The 26,739-nt window shown below is 50.5% G+C and overlaps 2 protein-coding genes across 6 annotated transcripts in view; both read right to left on the bottom strand.

Moving 5' to 3' along the window:
- The window catches only part of Tesmin (testis expressed metallothionein like protein), a 41,451-nt gene extending 37,838 nt beyond the window's left edge, over positions 1 to 3,613 (bottom strand). Inside the window, exons 1-2 of the mRNA XM_004627332.2 lie at positions 3,137 to 3,613; positions 252 to 404 (exon numbers count right to left, since the gene is read on the bottom strand). Of these exons, the coding sequence (XP_004627389.1) occupies positions 252 to 404; positions 3,137 to 3,427 (444 nt within the window). The 5' untranslated portion in view covers positions 3,428 to 3,613. The remainder of the gene's footprint in view (positions 1 to 251; positions 405 to 3,136) is intronic.
- Positions 3,614 to 5,210: 1,597 nt separating this feature from the next.
- Positions 5,211 to 26,739, bottom strand: part of Cpt1a (carnitine palmitoyltransferase 1A) — a 60,986-nt gene continuing 39,457 nt past the window's right edge. For all 5 annotated transcript variants that reach the window (XM_023710700.1, XM_023710697.1, XM_004627121.2 and 2 more), the window contains 10 exons: positions 25,156 to 25,351; positions 21,036 to 21,224; positions 20,275 to 20,380; positions 15,222 to 15,338; positions 13,523 to 13,687; positions 11,346 to 11,480; positions 10,072 to 10,224; positions 8,343 to 8,456; positions 8,162 to 8,254; positions 5,211 to 7,408 (listed from right to left, as the gene is read on the bottom strand). In XM_023710700.1, coding sequence (XP_023566468.1) covers positions 7,322 to 7,408; positions 8,162 to 8,254; positions 8,343 to 8,456; positions 10,072 to 10,224; positions 11,346 to 11,480; positions 13,523 to 13,687; positions 15,222 to 15,338; positions 20,275 to 20,380; positions 21,036 to 21,224; positions 25,156 to 25,351 — 1,355 coding nt within the window. In that variant the 3' untranslated portion in view covers positions 5,211 to 7,321. The remainder of the gene's footprint in view (positions 7,409 to 8,161; positions 8,255 to 8,342; positions 8,457 to 10,071; positions 10,225 to 11,345; positions 11,481 to 13,522; positions 13,688 to 15,221; positions 15,339 to 20,274; positions 20,381 to 21,035; positions 21,225 to 25,155; positions 25,352 to 26,739) is intronic.

Raw genomic sequence — 26,739 nt, 5'->3', positions numbered from 1 at the left:
CTCTCTCTCTCTCTCTCTCTCTCTCTCTCTCTCTCTCTCTCTCTCAAATAAATAAATAAAAATTTAAAAAACAAAAAAACAAATGAGACTCTTTGAAGTAGAAGGTGAGAGGGCAAAGGCTCTCATGAGTCCCCCTCTGTATAGGAATCTCTCTAAAGTGCTGATCCAATAAGTAAACAAGGTGACAATGGATAGTTTCTCTGCCTAGTAATAGTGTGCTGATACAGAACACTCATGGAGCGGATAGTTACCATTGGGTTGGAGTCTTTCTTAGGAGAGGAGCTGGTGGCATCCTCTAATTCTTGGGATGATAGAAACTTGGAACAGGATTCCTGAGCAAGAGAGTTTGGGAAAGCTGCTTCCTCCAGACTTGTTGCAGCACCACCTGCTTCCTTTATTTCCACCTAGGAAAAGCAATCTTTATTTCAGAGAACACTTGTGGGTACACTGCATAATAAAGAAAGGTCCAATTTGAGTTCCATATACAAGTTACATGGTAGAAATACTGTACCATCCTCTCTTCCCCCAGGTGTGTCCAAAACCACTATCCTTTCTAGAAAAGGTGACAAGTCATTTCTGCAGCCCCACTTGGTACTGGGGACCCTTGATGACCAAAACTGTGAGATACAGAGATGTGGTTGGATGTGGTGCTTATGCCACCGAGCCCTCAGCTGGTGATGTGCCTCTTGCATTGTGCAACAGCCCCACCTCTAATGGCGCCAGAAGCCTGGTGGCATCTCTATGGCACCTCCTTTACCGCACACCCTTTAAACTTGCTCTGTGGTTTGTGTTGAATGTTCTAGTCAATTATTTTGCTTTTACCTCAGGAATCCCTTTGATACCACCTGCAGTGGTCCTTTCCTGACAAAATAGTAGGACAATCATTAACATGAAACAGCAAGTTCTGGAGATAATAGCCAGCTTTGTAAGTACTCCTGTGCAAAAACTCTCAACTCAGTGACACTCTATACAAAAACTAGTAAGAAACAAAATATTACTGAAAAACCAACAGTAAACACTGAAAAGTGCCAAGGGTTAAAAAAATTACCATCAGAATTGTTTGAAAATTGAGATGCTTCCTTTGAGCATCTACTAAGAATATGAGGAAGGCTGGGAATTGCACATGCTGCACCATCCCTATTCAGCTCAGCCCTACCTACCTGGGCTGCCTGTCAGAACGCAAGTGAGCCTCCTAGAAGACCAGGAGGCCATCAGAGTCCTTCAGAACAGTGCTGATGCAAGGGAACATTCCAAAGCCCTCACAGGAAATCAGAGACTAGAGACTACTTGCCAAACGAGGAGGTAACGCCAACTTGGAGGCCCAAACAATAACAATTACGGTGGATTTGCAAATTCCTTAGCCCAGCAGACTAGCACCTGGGAATAAATCTTAAGAGGAGACAGAAAACTTTAACTAGATTTCAAGTTACAGCTTTGTTTATATCTCAAATCTTATAACACGTAGAAAGGGAACTTTCCATGCACATGTCATCAAAGTTTAGAATCAACTTGTCCCCTATAGCCAACAAATGTTTTGGTTTTTTTTTTAAATTTTATTTATTTGTGTGTGTGTGTGTGTGTGGCCAGCTCAACCCACCAGGGGGCGGGGCTGGCTGGCATGTGGTGCTGGGGGATTGAACTGCGGTCCCTGTGCTTTGCTAAGCTTGTTCTAAGTAGGTGCTTTAGACCACTGAGCCATCTCACCAGCCCCAACAAATGTTATATCATGTCCTCAAGCCCAGGCAAACACTGTCTCAGTTATTTACACTACAATGAAATTCTTTTTTTACAGAATGAATCTAAATGAAGGACAATAGTTCAAATATATACTTTTTTGGGGGGAAATTAGCATTTAATCTGGACTTTAAAATAATGGCACTATTTAAATAATAAGTCCATGTTCTATATTTTTCATTTTATTAATCAGCAAGCACTCCATAAAAATTCAAAAAGCAAAACTTTTTTTTTTTTTTTGCCAGACTGGCAATCTGTCAAACCTGAATGATATTAGGGGAGACCTCCACCCCCACTCTCTGAAGGACAACAGCTGAGCTAGGACCATCAGGCAGGAGGCGCTGGGACTCCAATTCTGCCTGGTGGCAAAATGCGCTTTTTGGGTCTGGAGTGAGCTGAACGGGTTCTGAAAGAGGTCTTTCCCCCCTGGATAAGGCTGCATTCCACGGTTCTTCTACGGTCAAACCAAGATCAGCAGAGGCCTAGGCCCTGCCCCACCTTTGCCTATACTCTAGAGCATGGATTAGGACACGAGGGAACCAGAAAAGCAGAAACCTTAGCTCCTGCAGCTGGGGCTTATGCAGTATAAAGCAAAGCTCCAGTCATCTCGGCACCAATTTAAAAATGATCCACAAAGCTTACTAGACCTAAAATGCTTGAATGAATGTGTAATCCAGTGTTCTAACCTGGGTCTTTTTTAATTGGGGGAAGACTATACTTTGCTTCCTTGGAAATCTGATTCATTTCATAAAAAGAGGGAACCTGATCGGTTTTGCTTCAGCAACAAGAAAGCAGAGAATTAACAGTAGTCAAAGTGGGTAATTTGCTAGATCAGCAAAACATATTCAGGCTCTGATTTCTATTACTTATGCTTGAAGACTCATCCCTTATTACCAGAGGACGGTCTAACAACACCTGACTTCAACAAACACCGAATTCTTGGTGTGACTAACAAGCCTCAGGGGCTGGAGAGATGGCTCAGTAGGATAAGCGCTTGACTGGCAAACGCAAAGATCTGAGTTCAATCCCCGGTTCCGCCAAAACAAAAAACAAGCCTCACATATTTAAAGAGGGTGGGCGGGGAGTAAACTGGTGGGGGGTGTGACTTAGTGGTACAGAGCTTTTCTGGGATGAGGCCCTGGGCTCCATCCCCAACAGCAAAAAAACCAAACCCCAAAAGCTAGGGTGTGAACACCGAACCCTCATTAACTACCCGGCTGCTTCCACAGAGCCGGGTGACCACAGGGCCCGAGCTAACACAGCTGCTCCTGAGCTGCCAGGCGCGGGGACCTCCACCCAGGGCAGGGACAAAGGCGGGCGCCCTGGCCCCGGGGTCGACTTGTCGGCTGTGTGACCCAGGACGCCCTCCCGCGAGGCGGCGCCCCTGGAAGTCGCCGCTTACTGGGATCACCCGCACCCCGGCGCCCAGCGGCGCGGGCAGCAGCGACGACAGGACACGCAGGCTGTAGGCGGGCGGCGCGGTATCCTCTGCCGCGAGAGGCTCCTCGCCCGCGGAGGGGACGCCCAGGTAGGCGTCTCTGAGCACCGGCAGCTCGTCCGGATCCGGAGGCACCGCCGCTGCTGGGCTCGGGCCCGCGGCCTCGGCCTCCGACGCGCACTCGGAGCCGAACAGGTCGGTGGCCATCTCATCGTCGGGGCCGGCCATGGCGTCCAGCAGAGGGGCCTCTTCCATGGTCGCACAGGGATGCGCAGCCCACCGGCAAAGCGCGGCCGGGTGAAGGACGCCGGTCAACACGGCTGGGCAAGGGTCACGTCGCCCCCTCCTTGCCTACAACACCGGGGACGCGGCCTGCTCAGGGGGAGCGGGACAGCCGACGAGGGAGGGCCAAACCCAGCGAACCTCTGGGATCGCACCACGGCTGCCCCACAGCCGGGATGAAGTGCGGCGGCCGTTGGCGGTTGGGGAAGGGGCGGGGCTTCGGGAGGGGGCGGAGTCTGTACCCGGGCTGGGCGGGGTCAGAGAGTGGGCGTGGTCTAGCGGAGGGGGCGGAGCCCTGAATCCAGCCTTCACCCGTGGGAGTGGGAGGAGAGCTCCAGGGATCAGAGGCTTCTGGCTCAAACTGGGAAATCGGCTCCCAAGGAAGTGTGACGAAGATCCAGCTGTGACTATCTCATCACCTGGCCTCAATTTCCTTTCTACACTTCCAGGGCTCAAAACGAAGCACCTGGAGGGGACAGAAGGATGGATTTGCAGGGATATCTTTTCAACCTCTCACGCTCTTTTGATCCTCATTGCTGAAAGGTGGAATGGAAACAACTCAACTTTGGTGTTTGGGAGTGGTGGTGCCCTCTTGTAAGCCCAGCGCTCTGGGAGGCTGGACCAGGAAGTTCACCAGTCCAGTCCGGCCTGAGTGACTTAGCAAGATACTGTCTCAAAATAAAAGGCTGTGGATGTAACTCAATGAGAAGGTTCTGGCTTCAATCCCTAGTACCAACAAATTTCTCACTGTTGGGGTGGTCCCACCATGTAAACCATCTATGATGTGGACCAGGCAACTAGCTAATTACAAATGCATTGGACTTGAAGCCATCCTCTTGGGCATGTGGCTGCAATGTGGGGCAGAATTCAGTACAATTTCTCTGCACCAGTGCTGTTTCCATCTGTTGGGCTGCACTCCACAGGGATGTTTGGGTTTCTTTGGGTGAAAGTCAGGGTAGCCTTCCCCTTGGTTAGATATGACCGAACCCTCCTCCTAAAGTATTTCAACATTACAGATAACTCTGACATCCTCTAGAACCTGCTGGCCCCAGTCACACCGGCTTTCAGATCTTGTTTCCTGGGGTCCGCGTGTGTGGGATGATCCTGCTCCCATTTCACGGCTGAATAATCGTACCACGTGCATCCTGGCTGAGTCAGTGCAGAAGCCTGAGACGCCAGCTGGGGCTTCTAACCTTAGAGATGTAAAGGCAGCTGCTCTTGGTCAGAGCCCAAAGCAAGCCTGGGCCAGACATCAACCAACTAGGGCTATGTTCACTCTCCAGCTGCAGGTTGACTGAGCAGTGTCCTGCCTTGTACCTGTCCCTAGTGTTCTGATGGATGTCTCCAACTCACTCTAAGGCACCTTCCTTGCTTTTCCACCTGCCCTTAAGGTCCCCTTGCCTTTCCTCCAGCACCTAAGATCCTTCCCATTGGCTGGATTTATCTTCTAGCTCCTCCCCAGAACTGAAGCCCACAGCCAAAGGCTGGCAGGGCTTCTGGTGATGCCCAGCGCCTCACACAGGTGTCCAAGAGACCAAAACTCATTATTTGACACAGATTTGTTGAGCAACTACTATGTGCCAGGCACTGTGCAAAGGAAGAGAGGAATGTAAGTGCAAATCTGCAGGCTCTACTTGGATATTTTTCCTTCCAAGTAAGTGCAGGAGCCCAGAGAGCTGTCCACCTGCCTGCTCTAGGGCAGCACCTGATGTATAATCTCCCTTATCAATGTAACAAAGGAGACAGAAACACATACTGTAGTAGACAGGGATTAATGCTTTATTAGCGATAACCTACATTCACATCATGCATGTATAAGACATATCCAGAAAGCATATGGTATTTACACGCCAAGGACAGATTAAGGTAACAAATTCTAACAGTGGCTACATTAAGACTATCATTTGTTCCGAATTAAATACATAATACTCTTTACCTCCCCCTTTTCACATGTACAATAAAAACCCAGTCTTCTTTCTTCTATCGAATATAAAACTGCATTGATAAACTGCACTGATTAGCAACAATTACATTTGAAACATTTAAAACCTGAGAAAGAGGCCCAAAGACCTTTGAGCACTAACATGTCTACACTCAAATTCATCTGTGAACGCATGGTAACTGGCCGGTGGTCACTACTTCACATTCTAGGTGGCTTGGATAGAAACTGCCACTGGCTGCTGCCTCTTGGCTGGAACTTATACTTGGCCTGGGCAGAGGGGTTAATTTCTCACCAAACATGCCTCACTGTACACTGCAGAAGATTAGGGGGAATGTTACTTTTTTTTTTTTATTCCTTTTTTGCCTTTAAGAGGAAAAAAATCTTTGGCCCATTTAGGTGGCATTTTTACACTGCAAAATATACATAAATAAGTGTGTATCTGTTCATTAGCAAGTGCCTTGTATCTACTCCCATACTCCACCTGCACTTTTGTTCCACCAGAGCACAGAAGTAAGAAGGGGGCAAAGCCAGTGAGGACAAAGTGGTCAGAAAAATAAATACACATTTAAAAAACGGACACCTAAGCTTGTCACAACAGGCTGGACCCGAGGCCGTGGGAATGTCACTCCATGATCTTTATGTCTACGGTAAAATATGAAGGATGATCAGTGCATAACTGCTTTGTGGTCGATCAGGCGCTTTTGATAAAGGCACTCCTAGCTAAGGATGGGCTGTGTGGACCGAGCCCCATCACCTGGACACTTGGGTTTGTCACCCTGAGGACCCAGCCTATTTCCAGCCACCTCCAGCTCTTCTGGAAACACGAGCAGGTCTTCTCTGACCAGGTGGGATCAGAAGGAAATCCTGTGTCCAGGCCCTGGTCTCCAGGCCCTGGTGAGGCTGACCAGCCCTCCCTCAAGCTCCACTACTATCCCTGTGGCCAGAGTCTTGCTCTCCTCCCTGTTAGCGATGGGACACGTTCACCCTGAGGCACACATAGTAGTTTATTCTTCAGTATGTCTCCAGATCTGTACTATCTGGCCATTGGGTCCTTTGTTCCCCTTTCTGACACAACTGATTTCTTTTGTTGCTTAACAAAAGACAGAAAAGGGTGGCCAAGGAGGGGACCCCAGCATCACCACCCCTAGCAGGGGGACTCCCCACCCCTGTGGGGGAAGGGAGCCACAGCAAACTCTTATTTAGGGTTAGCCACACTCAACGAACTGAGAAGGGAGCGACAACCCCCAGCCCCAGTTTCACCCAGAGATGGCACAAAATAAACATTTCCTATGCCCCTCCCTCACCCCATCCCGAGGGCCTTCCTCTTTAAGGCACTGGGTTTGAAGACATACAGGCTCAGGAACTCTAAGGCTGAGGTCTATGACCTGCTTCAAGCATGGAGCTGCAGTCATAGGCTACCAAACTGAGGACCATCACCCCCAGCGACAAACCCCAACCATGGCGTTTTCAGTTAGTGCATTGTGTGTTAGCTCGAACGGTCATCACTGCCAACGGGAAGAACATTCTTTTTCATGAGACAGAAGTTTACGCTGCTATGACAAGGAAGTACCAGGTACTTGGTCACCTCCAAGGAAGCATGTCATTTACATGTCCAATGCATGTGAAGCCACAACCCCACTAATGCCTTCATTAACTCAGTAACACTCTAATCCCTTAATAAGTACAAGCAGGTGCAAAGCCTCGGGGGTTCTGTGTCCAGGGTCAACCCGGAAGCTGTAGGGATGCACTTCACGCAGTGTGCCTACCGCTCTGGGGAGACAGAAACAACAAGCCCTTTCTGGAAGGAAAACCTCTGACTTTTCTAAGAGCAACTTCCATCCTGAACCACCCCCAGGATTACTATCTAGTCTTCATTTGGTTTGTTTCAGAAGAGTCTGTTTCCCTTCACAGCGGTGCCAGGGGAATTACTTTTTGGAATTCTCTGTGAGCCCAAACAAGGCGATTATGTCGCTCATGGCTTCTCTCAGGTGCTTCCCAAAACGGTGAGAATCCTTTGATTCAAAAACAGAAAGCAAAGCATTAGTAGGCAGACACAGCTGTGTTTCAAGCTGTCACATTTCTAATCTGACTCGGGATTTAATCCAAAGGCCTTTTTGCCAGTTCTCTAAACTCTGGATGAAGGATGGACAAGAAGAGGGTGAGGAGACAGATGATGGGCTGGTGAGGGTCCCTGCCACTTTCCTGGCATCCCTGCATTCCATCAAACACAGCAAGGAAGTGAATCCCGGCATCGGTGGAGACCCTTTCCCTGCACCCCATTTCCTGTATCCTTCTTGATAAATCATCCTGAATAAACTCCTCTTCTTTTAGTGAAAAAGTGAGCTTGGCACTGCTTGCAGGCTATGTACAAGGTGGGAAGGAGAACAGAGAGGAGGACGAAAGGCACCGCACGGGAGGAGGCCACTTGTCCCGTCCATGGGACACCGTGGACCCACCGCTCCATCACAACTGTGTATTTCCTGGCATCTGCACACTATGTTTTGTCCACCTTCCAAAAGTGATAGAGTTTGAAATTCAATTACAGAAGCACATGAAGATTTAAGATTTCAAAGCACTCTTTCTGGCAAAAGAAAGCAGCTGAAGCCAAGTGAAATATATTTCTCTAAAATGAGCATTAGAGAATTTTGAAAATATCCAAACCAGGACTGATGCAGATAACTGAAAATATCTGATAAATTAACTATGTGCTTCCTTCAAAAGTAAAAACACTTTATTGTTAGAAAAATAATTTGTTGCAAACTTACTGTCTCGGGGCTGGAAAACTTGGAAGAAATGTGGAAGTGGATGAAGTGCTCTCCCACGATGATGTATGACACACCATAGCCATCATCAGCAACCTGCAGAACCATACAGTTCACAGAGCTCATTGGACAAGCCCAGCAGGTCTCCCTGTGAACATGGATCACAGACCCTGCCCGCACTTACCGGACCAAAGCCCCCTCCACCAGACACATAATTCGGGTACTTCGAGAAGTCAAAGAGCTCCACCTGCTGCTGCGGGGTCTGGCTTGTAGACAATCGCCAAGGCTCAGATAAAACCTGATGAATTAAACAGTAAATGAAGGAGGGGGCGTGATCGTGCACCCTACAATGCCTGGGCTTGGGAGGCTGAGGCAGCAGGATCACAAATTTGAGTCCAGTCTGGGTATCTTACTGACATAGTGAAATCCTGTCTCAAAATCCTGTCTCTTTCCTCAGAGTAAAGGCCCTGGGTTCAATCTCTAGTACTGCAAAACTGAAAGGAAGAAGGAAGGAAAGAAAGGGAAGGAAGGGAATATTGAAACGGCACTCTTCTCAACTCCTTTGTCCTGAGGACCATACCTTGGGAAGACAAGAAAACACCTGCCTGGCTAAGAGGACACCAGAAGTCTGTTCCCACAGGCCTTGTGGCTTTGGGCGGTACATCTGCAGAAAGCCTGCAGAGCCAGGGAGGGTCCCAGGGTTGGGGTCAAGGTACCACATAGTGTCAGACAGAGAAGGCAACAGATGTGTTTCACTGTGATTCGGAAGGAGGGTGTTGGCATTAGACTTGTACCGGCTCCTGGGAAACAACTGTTAAATTTTCAGGGATCTTTTCCAAGCTGGTTAGTTATTTATTTTCTGTATTTTTAGGGCAGGGTCTACAGTGTGTTCAGGGTCTCACTATTAGATGGGACTCATAGTGATTCTACCATTTTCAGCCTCCCTAGTGCTGGGATTACAAGGCGTGCACCACTACACCCAGTCTCAATCTCAGTCTTAGCCCGCCCCAGGGGTGGGGCCGGCATGGCAGGCCTGGGGATCCCGGGCCCCTGTGCCTGCTTGCAAGCGCTTTAATCCACTGAACTATTTGGCCAGCCTTCCAGGTTGGTTATTAAATACCACCATGTTTAAATATTAAATTATATAAATATACTATGAAATAAACCATATTATAAACAAAACTGATTCAAGTAGGGGCACGGTGGCACATGCCTATAATGCCAAGTTCAAGGTCAGCCTGGGCTACTAGTGAGACCCTATCTCAAAAGGTCAGTAACAGAACTAAATGGCTTGTGTCGCCTCACATGGTCATGGGGGAGCTTTTTAGGAGGGGGCTGAATTTAGTGTGTGATGCTGGAATTGGTTCATAGTGGCCGCTAGGCTCAAGGGCACTGGGATGAAGGGTGTGAGTGCTACCTGTCCTACCTGCTCTAAAATATGAGACAGAAAAACTGTGGCTGTCCCTGCTGCTTTGCTGCCTTCTGCCCGCCGTGAACTGATTTTCCTCCGCAATGCTTCTGCGCCATGAGCCACCCTGCCCTGGAGCCAGGCAATTATGAATTAAAATTTCTATAAACTCTGAGCTGAACAGACCCTTCCTCCTTTAATGTTAGGTGTCTGGAATTCTGTCTCAGCTGTAAGAGAAAAGTAAGACAAAAGCAATAACCAAAGGTAACAGATACCCAGAACTCCCTGTCATCTGAGCTGTGTGCTCGCTCACATGTACGAAGTCCAGACGGGGAATCTGACAGCAAAGCACTGCAAGCCGTGGAAGACGTGCACGACTACGGCTGCAGCTCAGATCTTCCCCCTTTTAGGGGAGCACCACCCCCAGGCCTACTCTCTCTGTGCCTGTTCTGATTTGCAAAGCCGTGTGCTAAGCCACTGGGCTCTGCCCCGAAAGACAGCTGACCTCTTTTAGGAAAGGGGACTCCACAGCGAGGTACTTGGACACCACATAGAGGCAGAAGAGATGGCGGTCGATGCCGGCGCCGGTCATGGCCAGGCGGTACAGGTGCTGATGCTTCTCACTTGCTGTCTTGAACAACTTGAGCTTCTGCTCAACCTAAGAGCCAAAGGTCAGGAAGGACATGTGTTAGACATTTCAGGCTGTGCGGTACGGATTCATGTTTCCAAGGAAGGGTGACAGTCACTTTCCCTCTAGTACCTTGACAGAACACTGCCAACGGGGCCCCCAAAGGTGTGCCAGGGCGGGTGGCAGGCAAGGCATCCTGCCAGGGGCCACCACCCAGTCACCCCGTCTTGATTGCTGCCTTCAGAGGGCTGCAGGGGGTGTCTGTCGGCAAAGCATTTTCAGGGTACCCTGTGTCACCTCATCTGCAATGCTGAGGTTACCACTAAACAGGCAGGATGTGTATCCTCCACGTCAGAATGGAGGCCCTGTCCCTCAGGTCACCTTGGATCTGGCTAGCAATTATGCTAAAATGGTGCTCCTGAGCTCAGGCCTCTGGAGGGGACCCTAAAAGGTTCTTCTGGGTTCTGCAATGGAGGACATAGTGTGCTCTATGTGGAGGTCCAGGAAAGCTATGACTGCCCCGCAAGCCCTGGCCTTCCAGGTTCCTCCCGAAGGCTTCCAACAGTGGCTGAGCAGAACTACCCGTCTAATCCCAGTTGGCTTCTCTCCTCAGCAATGAGGTCTCCCCACAACGAAGATTGGCAGGCAGCCGGAAAGCCCTAGGCCTCTCTACAGAGAGTACCTGTGTTGCAGGGTGGGACCACCATGCACAGACCTGACTCCAGCCACCTGCCCGTCAGGGACCCAGCAGGTGGCAGAATTCAGTCTGTTCCTTTATCTATGACGGTGAACGGATTATACTTCCCAGGGCTCCTGCTGGGATTGTGAAAGAAACCCCAGCCCCAGGCCTGCAAACAGGGGCCATGCATGCAAGGCTCCCATTTGACAGCCGCCACATTCGCACCCTGGCAGCAGTGACTCTTCCATCCCTCTGCTTCGTCCACTCTAATGGAAGGACTCCTTAAGAGGCATTATCTGATTTCCATAAGCGCCGTGCATAAAAGAATGTCTGCACTGTCACCACACTTGGCTCTTAACACTTTCTGTTCCTTTGCAAGAGGGGAGGAGCAGCTGGGGCAGGTGGGACTCGTATGACACAGGGCTTCCCAAGGAGAACATGCTCGGCCGTGTCCTTGGTTGAGGGCACCTACCGTCTGGGTGGGGTCCATCATAGCTAGCACGAAGTTACAGGACTCCGTGGTGCAGGAGCGTACAGTCTCAGTCCTCCCCTCTCGGAAGAGTCGGGTCATGGAGGCCTCGTACGTGAGGCAGAACTTGCCCATGTCCTGGGAAACACAACACATCTCAGCAGCAGGCAGGGCGCAGTGAGGGGAACACGAGCACGTGGCACGGTGGCTGAGTCTGCAAGGAGACAGCCTCTCTGTGTGGTCAGCTGGTGACAACAGAGGTGTCACTGGCTTCAGGAAGGGCCAGGAGGAGATGGGGTCAGTACGTGAGTGACCCGCATTTCTGTTTCATTTCAAGATGCAGCTGACAGCAGGACAGAGGGCCACACATTGAGCTCCTTCTGTGCTGACAGCCAGAAAGAGAAGGGGACGTAAGGTACCACATGGGCCACGAGAAGGGAGGGACAGAATGGGAAAGATGTCCTTCAGTGGGACAACCTGACACAGGGAGCAGCCATGGGCTGGTGGGTACACCCAGAAGGCCCCCTAGGTGAAAGAGAACAGTGACCTGCTGGGAACTGGGACAGGCGGGTGCTGCCTACCAGGGCGGTTGAAGCAGCGGGAGACACGTGCTGCACTCAGTGCTCACTAATCTAAGATGTTTTTCTGTGGCTGTGCCACGGAGCTGGGCCACGGAGCCCAGCATTCTCTGTGGCCGAGGCATCGCCTCCTGCTGGAGTCCCAGTGCGGCACAACTGCAAAGTTCTCTCACCAGTCCTAAGTTCAGGTTTATCAATACTAAGATCCACACCTCAACGCCATTCTGTTATAGTGAGTGCATTCGTCGCCTGCAATTACTGTGCTCTATCTAACTGTGCTGGTGTATGCACTGCAGCGAGCACGTGATTTAGAAACAGTACGCGCTGGGACTGTACTACTATTTCATTGCAGGGCTGGAGCACAGACCTCACACGTGCCAGGAAAGGGCCCGCCACTGAGCCATGTGCCCAGCCCCGAGCTTGACTGCCATGATCTTATCAAGCACTGTGTGGTCATCAGTGCTGATCTTCTATCACTGGATGTTCCTTTTACTTTCCTGTGTTTGTTCATTATCTTTACTAGTACAACTCAAGCCCCCAGGCTCTGAGTGTGGATCTGCCCCCAGCTTGTTTCCTGCTGTGCAGTGTCACTCTACCAAGTCACCTGACCTCTCTTGCCTAGAGTCCCTCACCTGTAAACTGGGAGAACAAAAGTGCCCCCTGCTGAGAGACCACAAGGCATGAAAAGTGCGGAGCACTCAGACCCCAGCCAGACTCAGTAGTGGCACCGCTGTCCCTTTACAGTGTAAGACTCCAGTTAAAAACAGGACACTGAGGGCCAGGGACATAGAGCTCAGTGGTATAGCACCTGCCTGCCAAGTGCAAGATCCCGAGTTTGAATCCTGGTAGCCCCTCCCTCCAAAACAGGGCACTGTTGGGCTGGGCTATAGCTTAGTGGAGCACACCTGCCTGGCAAGCATGAGGCCCTGGGTTTGATTCCTAGTAGCAAAAAAAAAAAAAACAAAAACAAAACAAAAAAACCACCCCCAAAAGCCCCTTAAGAAAACAAAACAATGGCACTGTTGACCATGGTGGCATATGCCTACAATCCCAGCACTTGAGAAGCTAAGGCAGGAGGATTGCCAATGAGCTTGAGGCCAGCCTGGGCTATACAGTGAATCCAAGCCCAGCCTGAGATCCTGTCTCAAAAACCCCAAAATATAAAACAAAAACAGATACACAGCTGAGTGTGGTGACACACACCTGTAATCCCAGCACTCTGGGATGCTGGTACAGGAGGACAGCAAGTCTGGGCCCAGCCTGGACAACTTAGCAAGACTCTGTCTCAAATAAAAAGTACAATGGGCTGAGGATGCAGGTCAGTGCAAAGGCCTTGGGTTCAATCCCCAGTACTGGAGGGGTGGAAAAGCACAGCTTGAGCTAAGGCCACAACTCAGTACCCTCCTGCTGTTGAGGGCCCCTCTGCCAAAGGACAAGAAGCCCCGTCCACACTGCCACAGAGGCCACTTTTGCAACAGGGCCACTTTGTGCAAGCCAACACGTGAGCCGGTGCTATGAGGAGGGAGGTGGAAATGCCACACAGCCTGTGTATAAGCAGGGACCCCGCCGAGTCCCGACAGAACCCTAGCCCTTGCCTCCTACCTTGTAGTGAGCCAGCTGCAGGGCAAGCTGGATGAATGCATCTGGGCTGGTCCGGCACTTCTTGATGAGCCCTTTCCCAAAAGTATGGAATGGGAAGGAATGCATGTCCACATTGTTCGCCAGAAGGTTTGCGGAGCTCAGGGAGGTCGCTATCACCTCCCGGCACTGGGGAGAGGAGGGCAAGAAAGGTGCTCCTCAGCGAGAGGAAATGTGAACCAGGAGAAAGCCTCACCGAGGGGCCCCTCCCCCACCGCAGAGCAGCATGGGGCCCAAGCAGCAGGAATACAGGCGCCCTGGCTCCCAGCGAGGCCCCAAAGAGCACTTAAAACAATCAAGTTTGTTCCACAAAGTCCACTGTTGCTATAAAGAACAAGCTTTAGAAAGTAAAAGGACAGCCATATCGTGGAATACTATTTAAAACTCAAAAAGAAAACCTCCATGGTCAAACCATGAAGACACACAGGAAGCTGAAATGCACACCACTGAATGAAAGGAGCTGCCTATGGACCCCTACTCTGCCACTTCTGGGGAAGGGGAGACCAGTGGTAAGCAGGGGTAAGACAGGGAGGGGGTGGCTACAGAGGATGTGCCGGGCAGGGACACTACTCTGGACACTGCTGGTGGCAGATGCAGCCAATCATTACATAGGCTGTGCCCCACCAGGAGTGGCCCTGATGTAAGCCACCAACTCGGTGAAGCCTTGCTGGCTGTCATATGCGCCACTCTGGTGGGGGATGCTGGCAGTGGGGGAGGGCACAGGAGCCATGAAGGGAAGAAGCATGCGGGAAATCTCTGCACTTTCCTCAATTCCACCGTGAGACCGACTGCTCCAAAAAGTCAAGTCTCTTTGGAAATATGTTTGTAATGCACAGAGACTGCCCTGGTGGACTCCTAGGACCATGAGCTGAGTACACATTGCCAGAGGTCACCCTGTCTCTGGCCCCACACTGGCCCTGGGGGGCTATGGCACACCATGACTACATGAAGATGGCGTCTGAGGCCCAGGGCTTCCTGCCCGATCAGATGAGCCGGGCCTGGTATTTCCTTCCCTCCAGGGCTTCTGCTGAGTGGACTTGGCCCGAGAATTGAGATTGTAAGTCAGCCGTTTAAAGTACTATGACCCTGTGAGATTTGGGTTTTTACTCTTTGCTGTGAAGAGTTTACAGATGTTCAGCTAGATCCAGGCTGGAAGATCGCTGCCTTGGCCAAAAGCTTTAAATGCAGGGAGTATCTACAGGGGTGCCCACAGCAGCCCCGAGGAAACAGCTGTCAGACCTACAGGCCTCAGTGGAGCTTGGGAATACTCAGAAGTGCTGCTGGAAGATCTGGTGGTGAGAGCGCAAACTCGAGTCACTGCTGGGGCTGTGGAGCTTCTGGACGGTGACTGGACCATGGGTTACAGCTCAATGTTCGGTTAGAAGGAGGGGCGTGGTCAGAAGAGGCATGGGGCCAGGGACGGCCTGGAAGGTGTATGGTATTTCCTCCCCACTCCTCCCTTTTCTCTGTTTTCTGCTGCCATGACATGAACAGTTCTGTCAGGCCCTTCCTGCCTTGAGCCAGCCAACCAATGCTTGAATTGTCTAAAAAACAGCTCGTCCAAATAAACCCTCCTCTAAGTCAACTACTGGGTGTCCAGCACTGATCTCAGGAAGAAGAAAGTGACCGAGACAGTGACGTTCATTGGGTCACTGGGACTTACTGCTTCTGGGATGTCCCACTGTAGCCTGGTGGGGCAGGGGATGTTGGGGTTGGTGTTCCCTTTACAATGTCCGTCCTCCTCATAGCCCAGCTGAAACCAGTCTGTGGCCATAATCTCCTGTGAAATACAAGAAGACAAAAAGTGAACGGAAAGCCAATCACAGCTTCTCCCATTGCACCTTCCACACAGAATATCTCAGGGCTGAACATGGGAGTTTCCACATGCCAGGCAAGAACACACTGTGCATGGACCACAAGGCTACGCCCCACTGCAGGCGCCAGGTGCAATCCCTTTGAGTGACCCATGCCGCTGACCAACTGCTACCAACGGGTTTCACTCCCTCCTAGAATTTGATTAATTTCCTAAAGCATCTCATAGAACTCTGTAAGCACTGGCCTAGATTTCTGCTTTATTATGAACTTTGTCCCAAAGGATAGAGAGGCACAGGGAAAGTGCTATCCCCAGGTGTCCCACACTCCAGCTACCTCCCTGGATTTGGGGGTCTGGAGCGCCCCAAACCCTGTCCTTAGTAATACTGGAGGCGTTACTATGTTACTGGCCACTAGTGACCAGCCCAACCTCTGGCCCCTTGGCCTTCCCTGGAGGTGGAGGTCGGGACTGACACAACGACCTAGTCCTGCCTTGGACTTTCCTGTCGCCAGGCCCACTCTGAAGCCACATGAGGGGGGCTCCTGGGCCAGCCAATGATGTGTGCCCAAAAGACATTATCACTTGGAGGATTCTGGGGGTTTTAGTGGGTGTGCCGGGAAACAAGAACAAAGACCAAATGTATGAGATTCCAGAGACTATGACCAGTAGTGTCACATGAGACGTGTGACTTCTGAGGATGACAAAGCCTTGTTTTTTACAGAGCTACCTCAGGACCAGACCACCGCCACCTGCGTACTGCGTGCTTATCCTATGCTTGGTATGGGGCACCCTCAGACGCCCAGGGAGTGCACCTTTTCCACCGTGGAGGTGAGAAAGGAGGCAGCCGGGGCCACGCTGTGGGTCAGGAGCAGAGCCAGGCTGTGCTCGGATGCCACGCCACGGCGCTCAGAGCCTATTTCTAGGCCTGGGCTCTAGATGCCACCATCCCTGGACTGCTCATGTGCAGCCTGGGGTAGCAATCACCAACCCGTATGTGTATGTGAGAAGACTGGGCTTCAGTGAGGCGATGCACTCATCCGAGCCCACGCCCTCCTGGGACGCAATCGGCGTCTGCTATGGTCGGCACAGCCGCGTAAGGCACAGCAGGCAGGGACCGTGTAATGCAAATGGCGTTTTCTAACAACACACACAGGGATTTCTGCTCTTCCTCAAGGAATGAAATAGCTACACAATCAAGCAATTACACCTCTACGTGTACATGCCACAGAGTGAAGTGCACCAACACACAAGCTGGCACGTGAATGTCCAGGAAGTGCCAACAACCCAACCCAAGACCCAAACTGATGAGCACAAACAAAAACGGGCTCTGGCCACACAATGGCAAGTTCTACAGCTGTGGAAGGATAAAGCCCTGGTGCTTGCTATTCCCTGCATGGACCTTGACATCACTGACTGAGGGAAAGCCAGACACAAGGGCCACACATTTCCTGATTCCATCTCTGTGAAACATCTAGAACTTCCACTGAGCCAGAAGGCAGGTCAGCAGCTACCAGTAGGCTGGGGAGAGAAGAAAGGAGCTTTTGGGGGCAGGGTTATAAAATGTCCAATGGTAATTGTGGCACAACCCCCTGGTGAACATTCCAGGAAGCATGGACCTCTGGGAAACTTAACAGGGTGGATGTTGCGATGTGTGTAGCGTGCCTCCAATGAAGCACCATGAAAGAGGACTCCTTGTGCTCAGGGTCCCCATCTAAATGAGGCAGGCAGACAGCTCCAGCTTGGGGCTGACATTGTCAGGTGGAAGGAGAGCCACTTGGGCTTGGCCTGCAGCTCCCAGTGAGCAGGGGCCAGCTCGCTCAGCCAGAGCTGCGTGGAGTCTGGACTCCCGGATCCAGCACACCTGACAGGGGAAACACATGGGAGCCCCTGGACCCCAACATGGGTTCCAACATGCCTAAACAGGGGAAAAACACAGGGCTCCTGGACCAACACAAACTACACCATGAAACAATGGAGTTTGCAGACCCAACACAGCTAAAGATGGGAAATACACTTGGGTTCTTGGACCTCAACATGGAAACACACTGGGACTAGCAGATCTCAACGTGAACAAACACAGGAAACAAGTCAAGGAGCCAGGTGCAGTGGTGCATACCTGTAACCCCTGCAACTTGGGGGACAGCTGTGAGTTCCTGGCCAGCTGGAGCTACATAGTGACACTTTGTCTCAAAACAAAAACAACATGATGAAGGAATCACATCAAGGGCCAGCAGGCCGCCACCTCAATTGGACCTGCTGCTAGCTGGCATCCCCTCCTCTACCAGTCCTATTTCAATATGGTACAAGACCCAGGAAGGGGACCAGGTCAGCCCCCTGACACGCACAGGTCCTGGGCTCCACCTAATGTCTCTGGAGTGCCAGGCCCTCTGCTAACACGTAAGCACCACTGCTAATCAGTCACCTTCATCTAAGAATAAATCCCTTTATCCTTATGTTATTCAGAGTACTTTGAAAAAAATCAGCCTGACCCTATACAGAACCCTAGATCTCTCTTTGATAAATATACTTGGCCTGGGACTCAGAGTCCCTCTTTTACCAACAGCTCTCTGACACGTGTTATTCAGAATATCCTCAGAAGAGTGTGTGACCATCTTGTGCCTGCACCTGCTGCTGTGTCCAGATGAATAAGCATGACCTTAAGCCCAGGGATGAAATGCTTTCTTGGTCAGCCTCAGTCGTGGCCGGGAGCCCTGGCTGCTTTGTATCATCTGTTAGTGGCTGGGGAGCACACGAAGGTCTTAAAGCCTAGACAGCTTTATGCTTTCCTTTTTACCCTTTTCCCTTGTAGAAAACCTTCCTCTTCCAAAAGAGCAGCTACGGGGGTTTCACCAGGACCCAAACCAGAGGCAAGACAGTCAAGAAGGTGGTCGGTGAGACAGAAGGCCCTCCCCTGGTCTTGAGAGGGCCAGACCCAGAGCAGATGGGACCAGCTGAGACCCACAGGAAGACCCTTCCCTCCAAGCAGAGGATGACTAGTTCGAGGCCCCGAGGGATACGGCACTTGTTCCTAAGACTGTAACGCTCCACAGAAAAATGGACACAATATTGTAAAAAGAAGCCCCAAGCTGGGTGTGGTGCTGTACACCTGTAACCCCAGCCCTTGGGAGGCTGAGGCAGGAGGACTGTGGGAATTCAAGGCCAGCCTGGGCTGTATAATGAATTCAAGGTCAGACTGAACTGCACAGTGAAACCCTGTCTGAAAAACAAAAAAGAAAAACAAAACGGAGATAGAAAGCCTTCATAGGTATCTGGAGAAGAAAAAGAATGAGATACAGGTTGAGTATCCCTAATCTGAAAACCCAAAATACAAAATGCTCCAAAATCTGAAATTTTCAGAGCATCATGTTTTTTGTTTGTTTTCGGTACTGGGGACTAAACTCAGGACCTTGTGCTACTGAGCTATCTCCCCGGCCCATCATGTTGGTATTTAATGAGACAAATTTCTAAGCACTTCAGAGTTCAAAAATGATGCTCAACCAGTGAAGTGTATACAGCATTCCCATAACCGAGCCTACCCTCAAACATTTTAGATAAAGGACTGTCATCCTACTGTGCCTCCCAATTCCTGTACAAGTTCACTGTGGGAATTTCAGACACACAGCTGGCTCTGCACGCTGGGACTCTGCAGAGGGTGAGAGGCTCCTGTCCCAGCCCCCAGCTCGGACTCCCACCCAGTCTCTGAAAAGGTCATCTTGTTGCTTTCCAACTAGCCACCAGGTCTCACTGAAACAAGGGAGCATCGGCTTTCAGCGCTGAGTCCACTGCTATTCATTCCGGACTTTGGCTGTTTCCTTGAATAAGAAGCTGGCACCGAGTTAAGGAAGCAAAACCTTCATTCGGTTTTTCTTGCCAAACACGAAATAGTTCAAACAGTTCAGAGAGAAGGCAAATTAAAAAACAGTGGCAGAAGTCAATCCACAACACATTTTCTCTTTTTTTTTGCAGTGCTGGGGATTGAACTTGAGATCTCTACTACTGGGCTACATCCATCTCTCAGCCCTACATTTTTAAATGCCGAATTGGGGAAAGGGTAATAAGTGTTTGACCCAGGCCAGGTGGTGCACACCTGTAATCCTAACTCCTTCTGAGGCTCAGGCAGGAGGATCAAAGCTGAGGTCAACATGGGCAACTTGGTGAGACCTGTCTCAAAATAAAATTAAAAACTGGGTTGGGTGCTTAGGCAAGCACAGGAACTGGGGTTCAAGCTGAGCCAGCCACTGAGACTGGGCGTGGTGGTGTGCGTATGTAATCCCAGCGCTGGGGAGGCTGAAAACAGGAGGATCAGTATGAGTCCGAGCTATGCAGTGAGACCCTGTACCAACTACAGTACAAAAAAAAAAAAAAAATTGGACTCAGGGTATAGCTCAGTGGTAGAACACTTGCCCAGCATGTGTGGGATCCTGTGTCCAATCCCTTTTACTACAAAGAAAAAAAAAAGATAACAGAGTTTTCATGTATTTTTAAGTGACTTGTTAAAGAATTAAAACGATGTGCTCAGTAAAAGACATACTACCAGGATTTTAACAAGCTTGCTTCTATTTTGTCCAAAACCAGGTAGACATAAAAAAAACTTAGGAAATCCAGCAATAGGCGATTATTTCAGAATAAACTGTGTTCACTTCTGCCTTACAGGTGCTTCACAAGAGCTCCCAGCCACGTGGTGATGGTGGCCTAGGAAAGGGGGCGGCAGGGCATGTGCTGCTCCTTCAGGCTCCTGAGGGACAGGAAACGAGCCCGCCCTTGGTGTGTTCCTTAGTGAGGTAACTATATACACAGCAGCACGTGTGTTAGGAGGTCGCACTCGAGGATCCACACCAAGGAAGTCAGCCTGGGGTCAGACTCTGAAAGCTGTTTCTGCCCCCAGCGACAGCAGGACACTCACCTCCCAAAGGTGGGCCACGATGGGCGCGTCCGCCCAGGAGTGCTCTGCGTTCATGCCTATCTTGCCATTCTTGAAGACAATATACGTGAGGGACTTGTCAAACCACCTGCAACAAACAAATGGGACTGATGATGGAGCATCAGGAACGGCCCAGGCCCTAAGCAATCTGGTTCCCTCTGGAAGGGCCCAGGGCTTTGCCACCCACCCCTCTGACAACTGGCCAAAAACTGGACACCGAGTCATTCTTTCCTTTCTGTGCCAGACAGGAAGAGGAACACGAATGCTCCGGGAAGCAGAGCAGGACAGACCACTGGCGCACACGGTGGCTGGGAAGAATGGAGGTTGTCCCTGCCTGTACACCTGTCCTAGCAGCTCCAGGTGGTCATGGTCCCCAGCCTGCAGGGCAGGGGGCCCTCACCTTACAGGGAGCAAAGGGAGGCCCCCAGCAGGCACCAGCCCTGTGACCAAGAGCAAGGCGGAAGCTGACTCCCAGGCCTAACCCCACACCCACCCTGTCTGCCACCTTCTGCCTTGGACCAGGTACCCGGAGGCCATTACATCTCAGGCTCTCCAGGGAGAGATGATCAGGCACAGCATAGGAAGAATCTCAGGGACTTGGCTCAGGTTGTGAGTGACAGTTTGGATGGAGGGAAACGAAGTGAAAAGTTATTTCCATGCTAAGCTTGTTCTTCTACAAAGACACTTGGGGGTCGGCATCCGCCACACAGCCAAGAAACCCCCACCTTTGGGAAGGGTGGTACCTGTCGTAACACTGGCCGTGCAGGAGGGACTTGGCATAGCTGTCCATGGACACCTCCGGGTCTTCCTTTCTGTATCCTTGTTCAGTTTCATCTAGTGTCACGAAGAACGCTGCTTTTTCCACAGCATCTAGAGATTGCTTGTTTTTCCCACGTGCGAAGTAGGCCTTGCGACATTTGGCCCAGGGTATTCTGTGGTAATGATCAGACACAGTTAAACACAGTGGGACTTGCACCAGCTTTGTAAGGGCTCATGGCCCATTTCTGTAATAACACAATATAACCTTTATGAATTTTCAGGAATTAATTTTTCTTTGGTACTAGGGATCAAACCCAGGGCTTCAGGCATGCTGGGCATGTGTTCTATCGCTGAGCTCCACCCCCAGCCATTTTAATTTTGAGACAGGGTCTCACTAAGTTGCCCAGGCTGGCTTCAAACTTGCCATCCTCCTGCTTCAGCCTTCCCAGTAGTTGAGAGTGCATCACTGTGCCTGGCATGAAATTCCTGAAGGAAAACAAGTTGTGATTCATCTGTTTGCCTGTGGCACTGCCTTCAATCGGGCTTCATCGTCCGTCCACCCTGCTGTTCCCAGTGCAGGAGACGCAGCACAGCATTATTTTCATTCAATAAACACTGATTGAACTGCAGCCAGAATGTAGGCCGGCCCTGTGGGCATGGCTGCTCAAGAGTGACCCAGCCAAGCGCCCCAGTAGGGAAGGTGCACACCCTGCTAGCCCTTCTGGGAGGGCTCTGGGAGGCAGCCTAAGCCAGGTCTGGCAGCAGAAAGCGCACAGGACACTGCCCTCAAGCCCACATCTGCTCAGTGCCTTCACCTTGTGCCAACGCTGCTGCCTTCATCTCTCTACCCTACGCCCATCTTTCAAGTGAGGACACTGAGGCACAGGGAGATTAGGTCACAGCTATGCTGAGGCAAGGATGGACTCAGCCCTGGGCCACCTGGCCCCCAAATTCAGGGTACGCGAATGACATGACAGCTCAGGACAAGGTCCTCCTTCCTCGCCACATACTGGGGCATGCGAGTTCCACTTTCACCGCCATCTGCTGTGGTCCCACCCTCCAGCCCACCTGCCCCTGCGCACTCTTTCCCATGAGCACCCCTGGCCCAGCCTCCAGTCACCACTGCTTCTCTGGCTCAGCTCACCCATGGTGCGAACAAGTCCGTACACTCCAATTTCAAACACAGTACCAGCCAGGAGGACAAAGGTGAGAGCCGCAAGGGCTGACACAGATGCGGCCCTCTGCTGAAGGGCTGAGGGAACGCTGGCTCTGAGGGAACATTCAGAGAGGAGCTGGGAGGCCTTCAGGACCTATAGACTATGTGGCTTACGGTAAGGGGATCCAGTCCCTCAGCATGCCCTCTCCTGAGCCTCCTGTCCCTAAGGCCTTCAGACAAGCACACTGGAAATAAGCCAGGTATAATGGCACGCACCTGTCATGTCAGCACGCAGGAGGCTGAGGCAGGTGGATTGTGGTGAGTTTAAGGCCAGCCTGAACTATATAGTGACTTCCTGTCTCAAAAAAAAAAAAAAAAAGAAGAAAAAAGAAAAGCCAGGCTTGCTGGCTCATGCCTGTAATCCCAGCACTTGGGAGGCTGAGGACTGTTTGAGTTCAAAATCAGCCTGAGCTCAAGGCCAACCTGAACAGCAGAGTGAGACCCTGTCTCAAAAAGAAAAAAAAAAAAAAAAGGCAAGGACTACCCCCACAAGACACACTTCCTGATGTTGCACGGTCCTACACAGTGATGCAGAGCAACCCCAACTTTTTCTAACATAGCTTCTTTACTCCCTACCCCCACAGTCCTCTTCCTGGTCCCCACTGCTTCAAATGACACAGTCTCCTGCTTTCCTGGACTTGCTCTTTCTCCAAGCACAGAGAGCCTCTCTGTTCATAGATCTACTTGTGTCCCTCATGCCAGAACTAGTTCATATAATGACAGCTGGCAGAGGCAAAGCCAAAGGCATCTGGCACTGGTCTTAGCTCCTTAGCCTGGGGCTTCCCTGGCACACTGGGGACACCCACTGTCCTCTGGCCCATTGCCACCATCTATAAGACACAGCCCACTGGTGGCCCCAATACGCCTGCCGGTCCTTGCAGAGGTCACCTGGCTTCCATCTAACTCAGCAGCTCTACTGGGGACCAGGCTGCCCCAGCAACACTGGAGTGTCTGAACATGCCCACGGCTATCACATCAAGGGGGCCATGGGCATCCAGCAGGGACAGGGCAGGGATGCTGCTCAGCAGCCCACACCACACAGCTCAACGAAGACCCATCCAGGCCCAGTGTACATAGGGCCTAGGCCAGGTACCCTGCGGGCCTTGTACTGGCTATGCCTGAAGTACGCAGAAGCCTCATTCCATAAAGCAGGGAAACAAACGGAGCCCTTCGGTCTGATGACACACAATTCTGACAGTTCCTAGCTTCTAACTCCCATAGTTCACATTATCTCCAAATGCCTAGGCATTAAGTGTATCTTTTGTTAAAATATTCTGGCCGCCAGTCCTTAGTTGAAGCAGCTTCAGGATGGCTCGAAGGCAGTAACAGTGAAAGGCAGTCCTTCCTTGCAGCCTCCAAAAGCCAAGATCCCTTAACTTTCTCCAGTCCCTAAGGCTGGACACAGATTTTTTTTACCTTCCTTTAAAAGCATTTTACTTTCACTTTGTTAATAGATCTTTAACCTGAAAGTCTGGAACTTTTCTACCCAAATTGTGTCAGATACTCTAATTCTCTCTATCATTCTGTCTTGGAGATGGAATTTTCCTGCGCTACCTTGTCTTATGGGCATCCTGCCCCACAGCCAGGAGGAAGGCCCACTGGCCTGCCAGGACAGGAAGAACCTAAACAGAGAGGTTCCTGCATCTGCTAGAATCAGAGCAGACCCTTTCTGTCCAATCCCATTTCTACATTCATCCATACTTTAGTCATGCCCATGCAAGTGTAAAACCCCCAAAGAGGCTAGGCATGGGGGCACACACCGGTCATTCTGGCACTCAAGAGGTTGAGTCAAGAGGATCACTGATGTGTTAGCTATTGAAACTGTCCTAGCGATTTGATTTGAAACTGTCTCATTGCTATTTGTTTATCAATAAAATTATGGAAAAAAAAAGAATGGAGGGAAAATACAAGACGGAAAAGATTATTTACCATTTTATAATTTTCATGTGGTATTTTCAAGAAATGTATTTTACAATAAATTTTATTCAATTTTCAGAACCTTAAAAAAAAAAAAGAGGATCACTGAGTTCGAGGCCAGCCTGCAATACACAGTGAGACTCTACCAAAAAAAAAAAAAAAAAACCAAAAGGACAGGGCCATGTGCCAGGAGGATGTGCCACATCCTAACCCCACTGAAGAGTTACGGTCCTGTACTTGGGAGCCTTGCAGAGCTCACCTGCGTTATCACTTCACCTAACTATTTAGTATCTTTATAGGTAAACCCAGGGCCTTTGCACTGAGCTATGTTCCCAGTCCTTTCTTTTATTTGGAGACAGGGTCTTACAAAATTGCTGGGCTTGAACTTTCTATCCTCCTGCCTCAGCTTCCCAGACTCTGGATTATAGGAGTATACCATCACATTCAGTTCCCTCTAACAAATTAATGGAGACTACAAAGGGGCATCATGGAAATGTGTAGCCAATTGTGAGAAGTTCTTGAGGCACTCCTGAAACTGAAGGAGGTAGTGGGACTCAGCCCGCCATCCATAGGCACTGATGTTACCTCCAGAACTGACCAAGGGGCACCCTAGCTGGGTCCCCCTGCAGGGCTGTTCGCTGGCTGGTGTGGAGAAACACTGCCTCCATACCTTTGGGGACCATGGAAAAGACCTGTGTTGTGAGCAGCAGGCCAAACTAGCACATTTCCACTTGCTGTGTCTCTCCACACATGCATCTGCCTGCGTTGTGCGGAGGTGACCGTGTGACCTCACCAAATCCAGCTGTTCTTGGGATGGGCTCTGCTACCACAGAACACAGAGCACAGTGGCTGGGACCACTCGGGTACTGCCTCAGGCACCCACAGGGACAGGCTGCAGGGCTGGAAGAGCACTATGATGCAAGCCCCATGTCTATCCACACAAAGGACAGTGCTGCCAGAGGGCCACATACCTGTCTCCGGCAGTGAGAGCGGCCAGGGTGGCCTCCCCTGGCTGAGGCTCCGAGGGGTCATCCAGGATCCGCTGCATCTGCTGCTCCAGCTCTCGGGGCTTCAGCAGGCGCCCATTGTGGTAGAGCCAGACCTTGAAGTAGCGCCCCCTATGGAATACGACAATGTGCCGGCTGTCCTTGAGGTGCTGGATGGTGTCTGAGGTGGACGTGCAGTGGGGACAAAATCCAGAAGAACAAGGTCAGATGAGGGGACTGTACCCCAACTCCAAGTGACAATTCCCCACCCTATGTTATTCCACTCAGTTTAATGAGCCCAGGTTTCTTAAAGCATGAAATGGAGAAGAGTCTAGAACCCTGTCTTCTCCAGGAGTCCAACAGGCCTGGAGTCAGACACGCCTAGCTAGCAAGCACACCTGGCCACTCACTGGGTCAGTGACTGCTCCATTCACTACCCTCTCTGAACCTTAATTTTCTCATAGGTAAGATGAAGCCAGGGTTGAGGAACAAGGATTTCTAGTTTGAGCCAAGCGTGGGCAACTTAGCAAAACTCTCTCAAAGTAAACAAACAAACAAAACTGTAAAAAAGGTTGAGGTTGTAGCTTAATACTCCCTGGTTCAAACTCCAAATAAATAGGTAGGTAGGTAAGGAGACAGACAGACAGACAGACAGGCCAAATGCTACAAGGGGATAAAAAGCATGTGACAGTAGTCCAGCTTGACCCTGGGAATGAGACAGTCCTACCACCACCATAAAGGAAGGGAAATTTAAGAATCCAGGTGGATAAAGCCTAGCTATACCTCCTCCACACTTGATCTCATTTACAAACTGTCCTAGCACTCCAGGGTGGAGGAGAACCTCCCTAACCTGCTGAAGGCTCCTACCAGGAACATGGAGCAGATGCACATTTGAAGTTTTCGCCTGAAACCAGAGATGACAAAGGACCATCTGGTGTGGTCCCTTATCCCAAGGCCCTGGAAGGGGGCAGAGAACAAATGAAACAAACAAACAAAAAAACCACAAGAAAAAGAACCAAAGATAAAGGAGTTGGAAGGAAAACAGCAGAGCTGGCATGTGCCCCTATGATTAGTCACGGCACATCCAAGAGTATACGTAAATGAAAACTCCATGGTGAAAAGTTGTACACCCAGCACCATGGCAGAGCTGTGCACATGGTATACCACACTCGTGGCTGAAGGCATAACTTTCAGCACCCAAAAAGGTGCCCTTATTTGGAGATAGGTTTTTAAAGGGGTCATTCAGGTTAAATGAAGTCACTGAAGTATCACTGGCATCCTGACAGTGTGGGGTGAGGACATAACACATAAGGATGGCCACGTGAGGACACGGAGGGCAGTGAGAAGACATCATGTGCAGGCCAAACACAGAGCCCTCAGCAGGGACCACCTGTGACACCTGAATCTCAGACTTGCAGCCTCCAGGACCTTGAGAAAAATTTCTGTTGTTTCAGCTGGGCTACTTGTTACGCAGCACAGTCAGAAAGTGACAACTTGAAAATGTACTTGAATAACACAACAGTCAGGCCCTCAGAGTGATTCTAGCAGATAACGTGCAAGATCCTTCTG

The sequence above is a fragment of the Octodon degus genome, unplaced genomic scaffold (assembly GCF_000260255.1).
Source record: "Octodon degus isolate 3935 unplaced genomic scaffold, OctDeg1.0 scaffold00018, whole genome shotgun sequence".
In the NCBI taxonomy this organism is placed as follows: domain Eukaryota; kingdom Metazoa; phylum Chordata; class Mammalia; order Rodentia; family Octodontidae; genus Octodon; species Octodon degus.
Note: the sequence above shows the minus strand (reverse complement) of the source record. Positions and strands in the feature narration are given on the sequence as shown.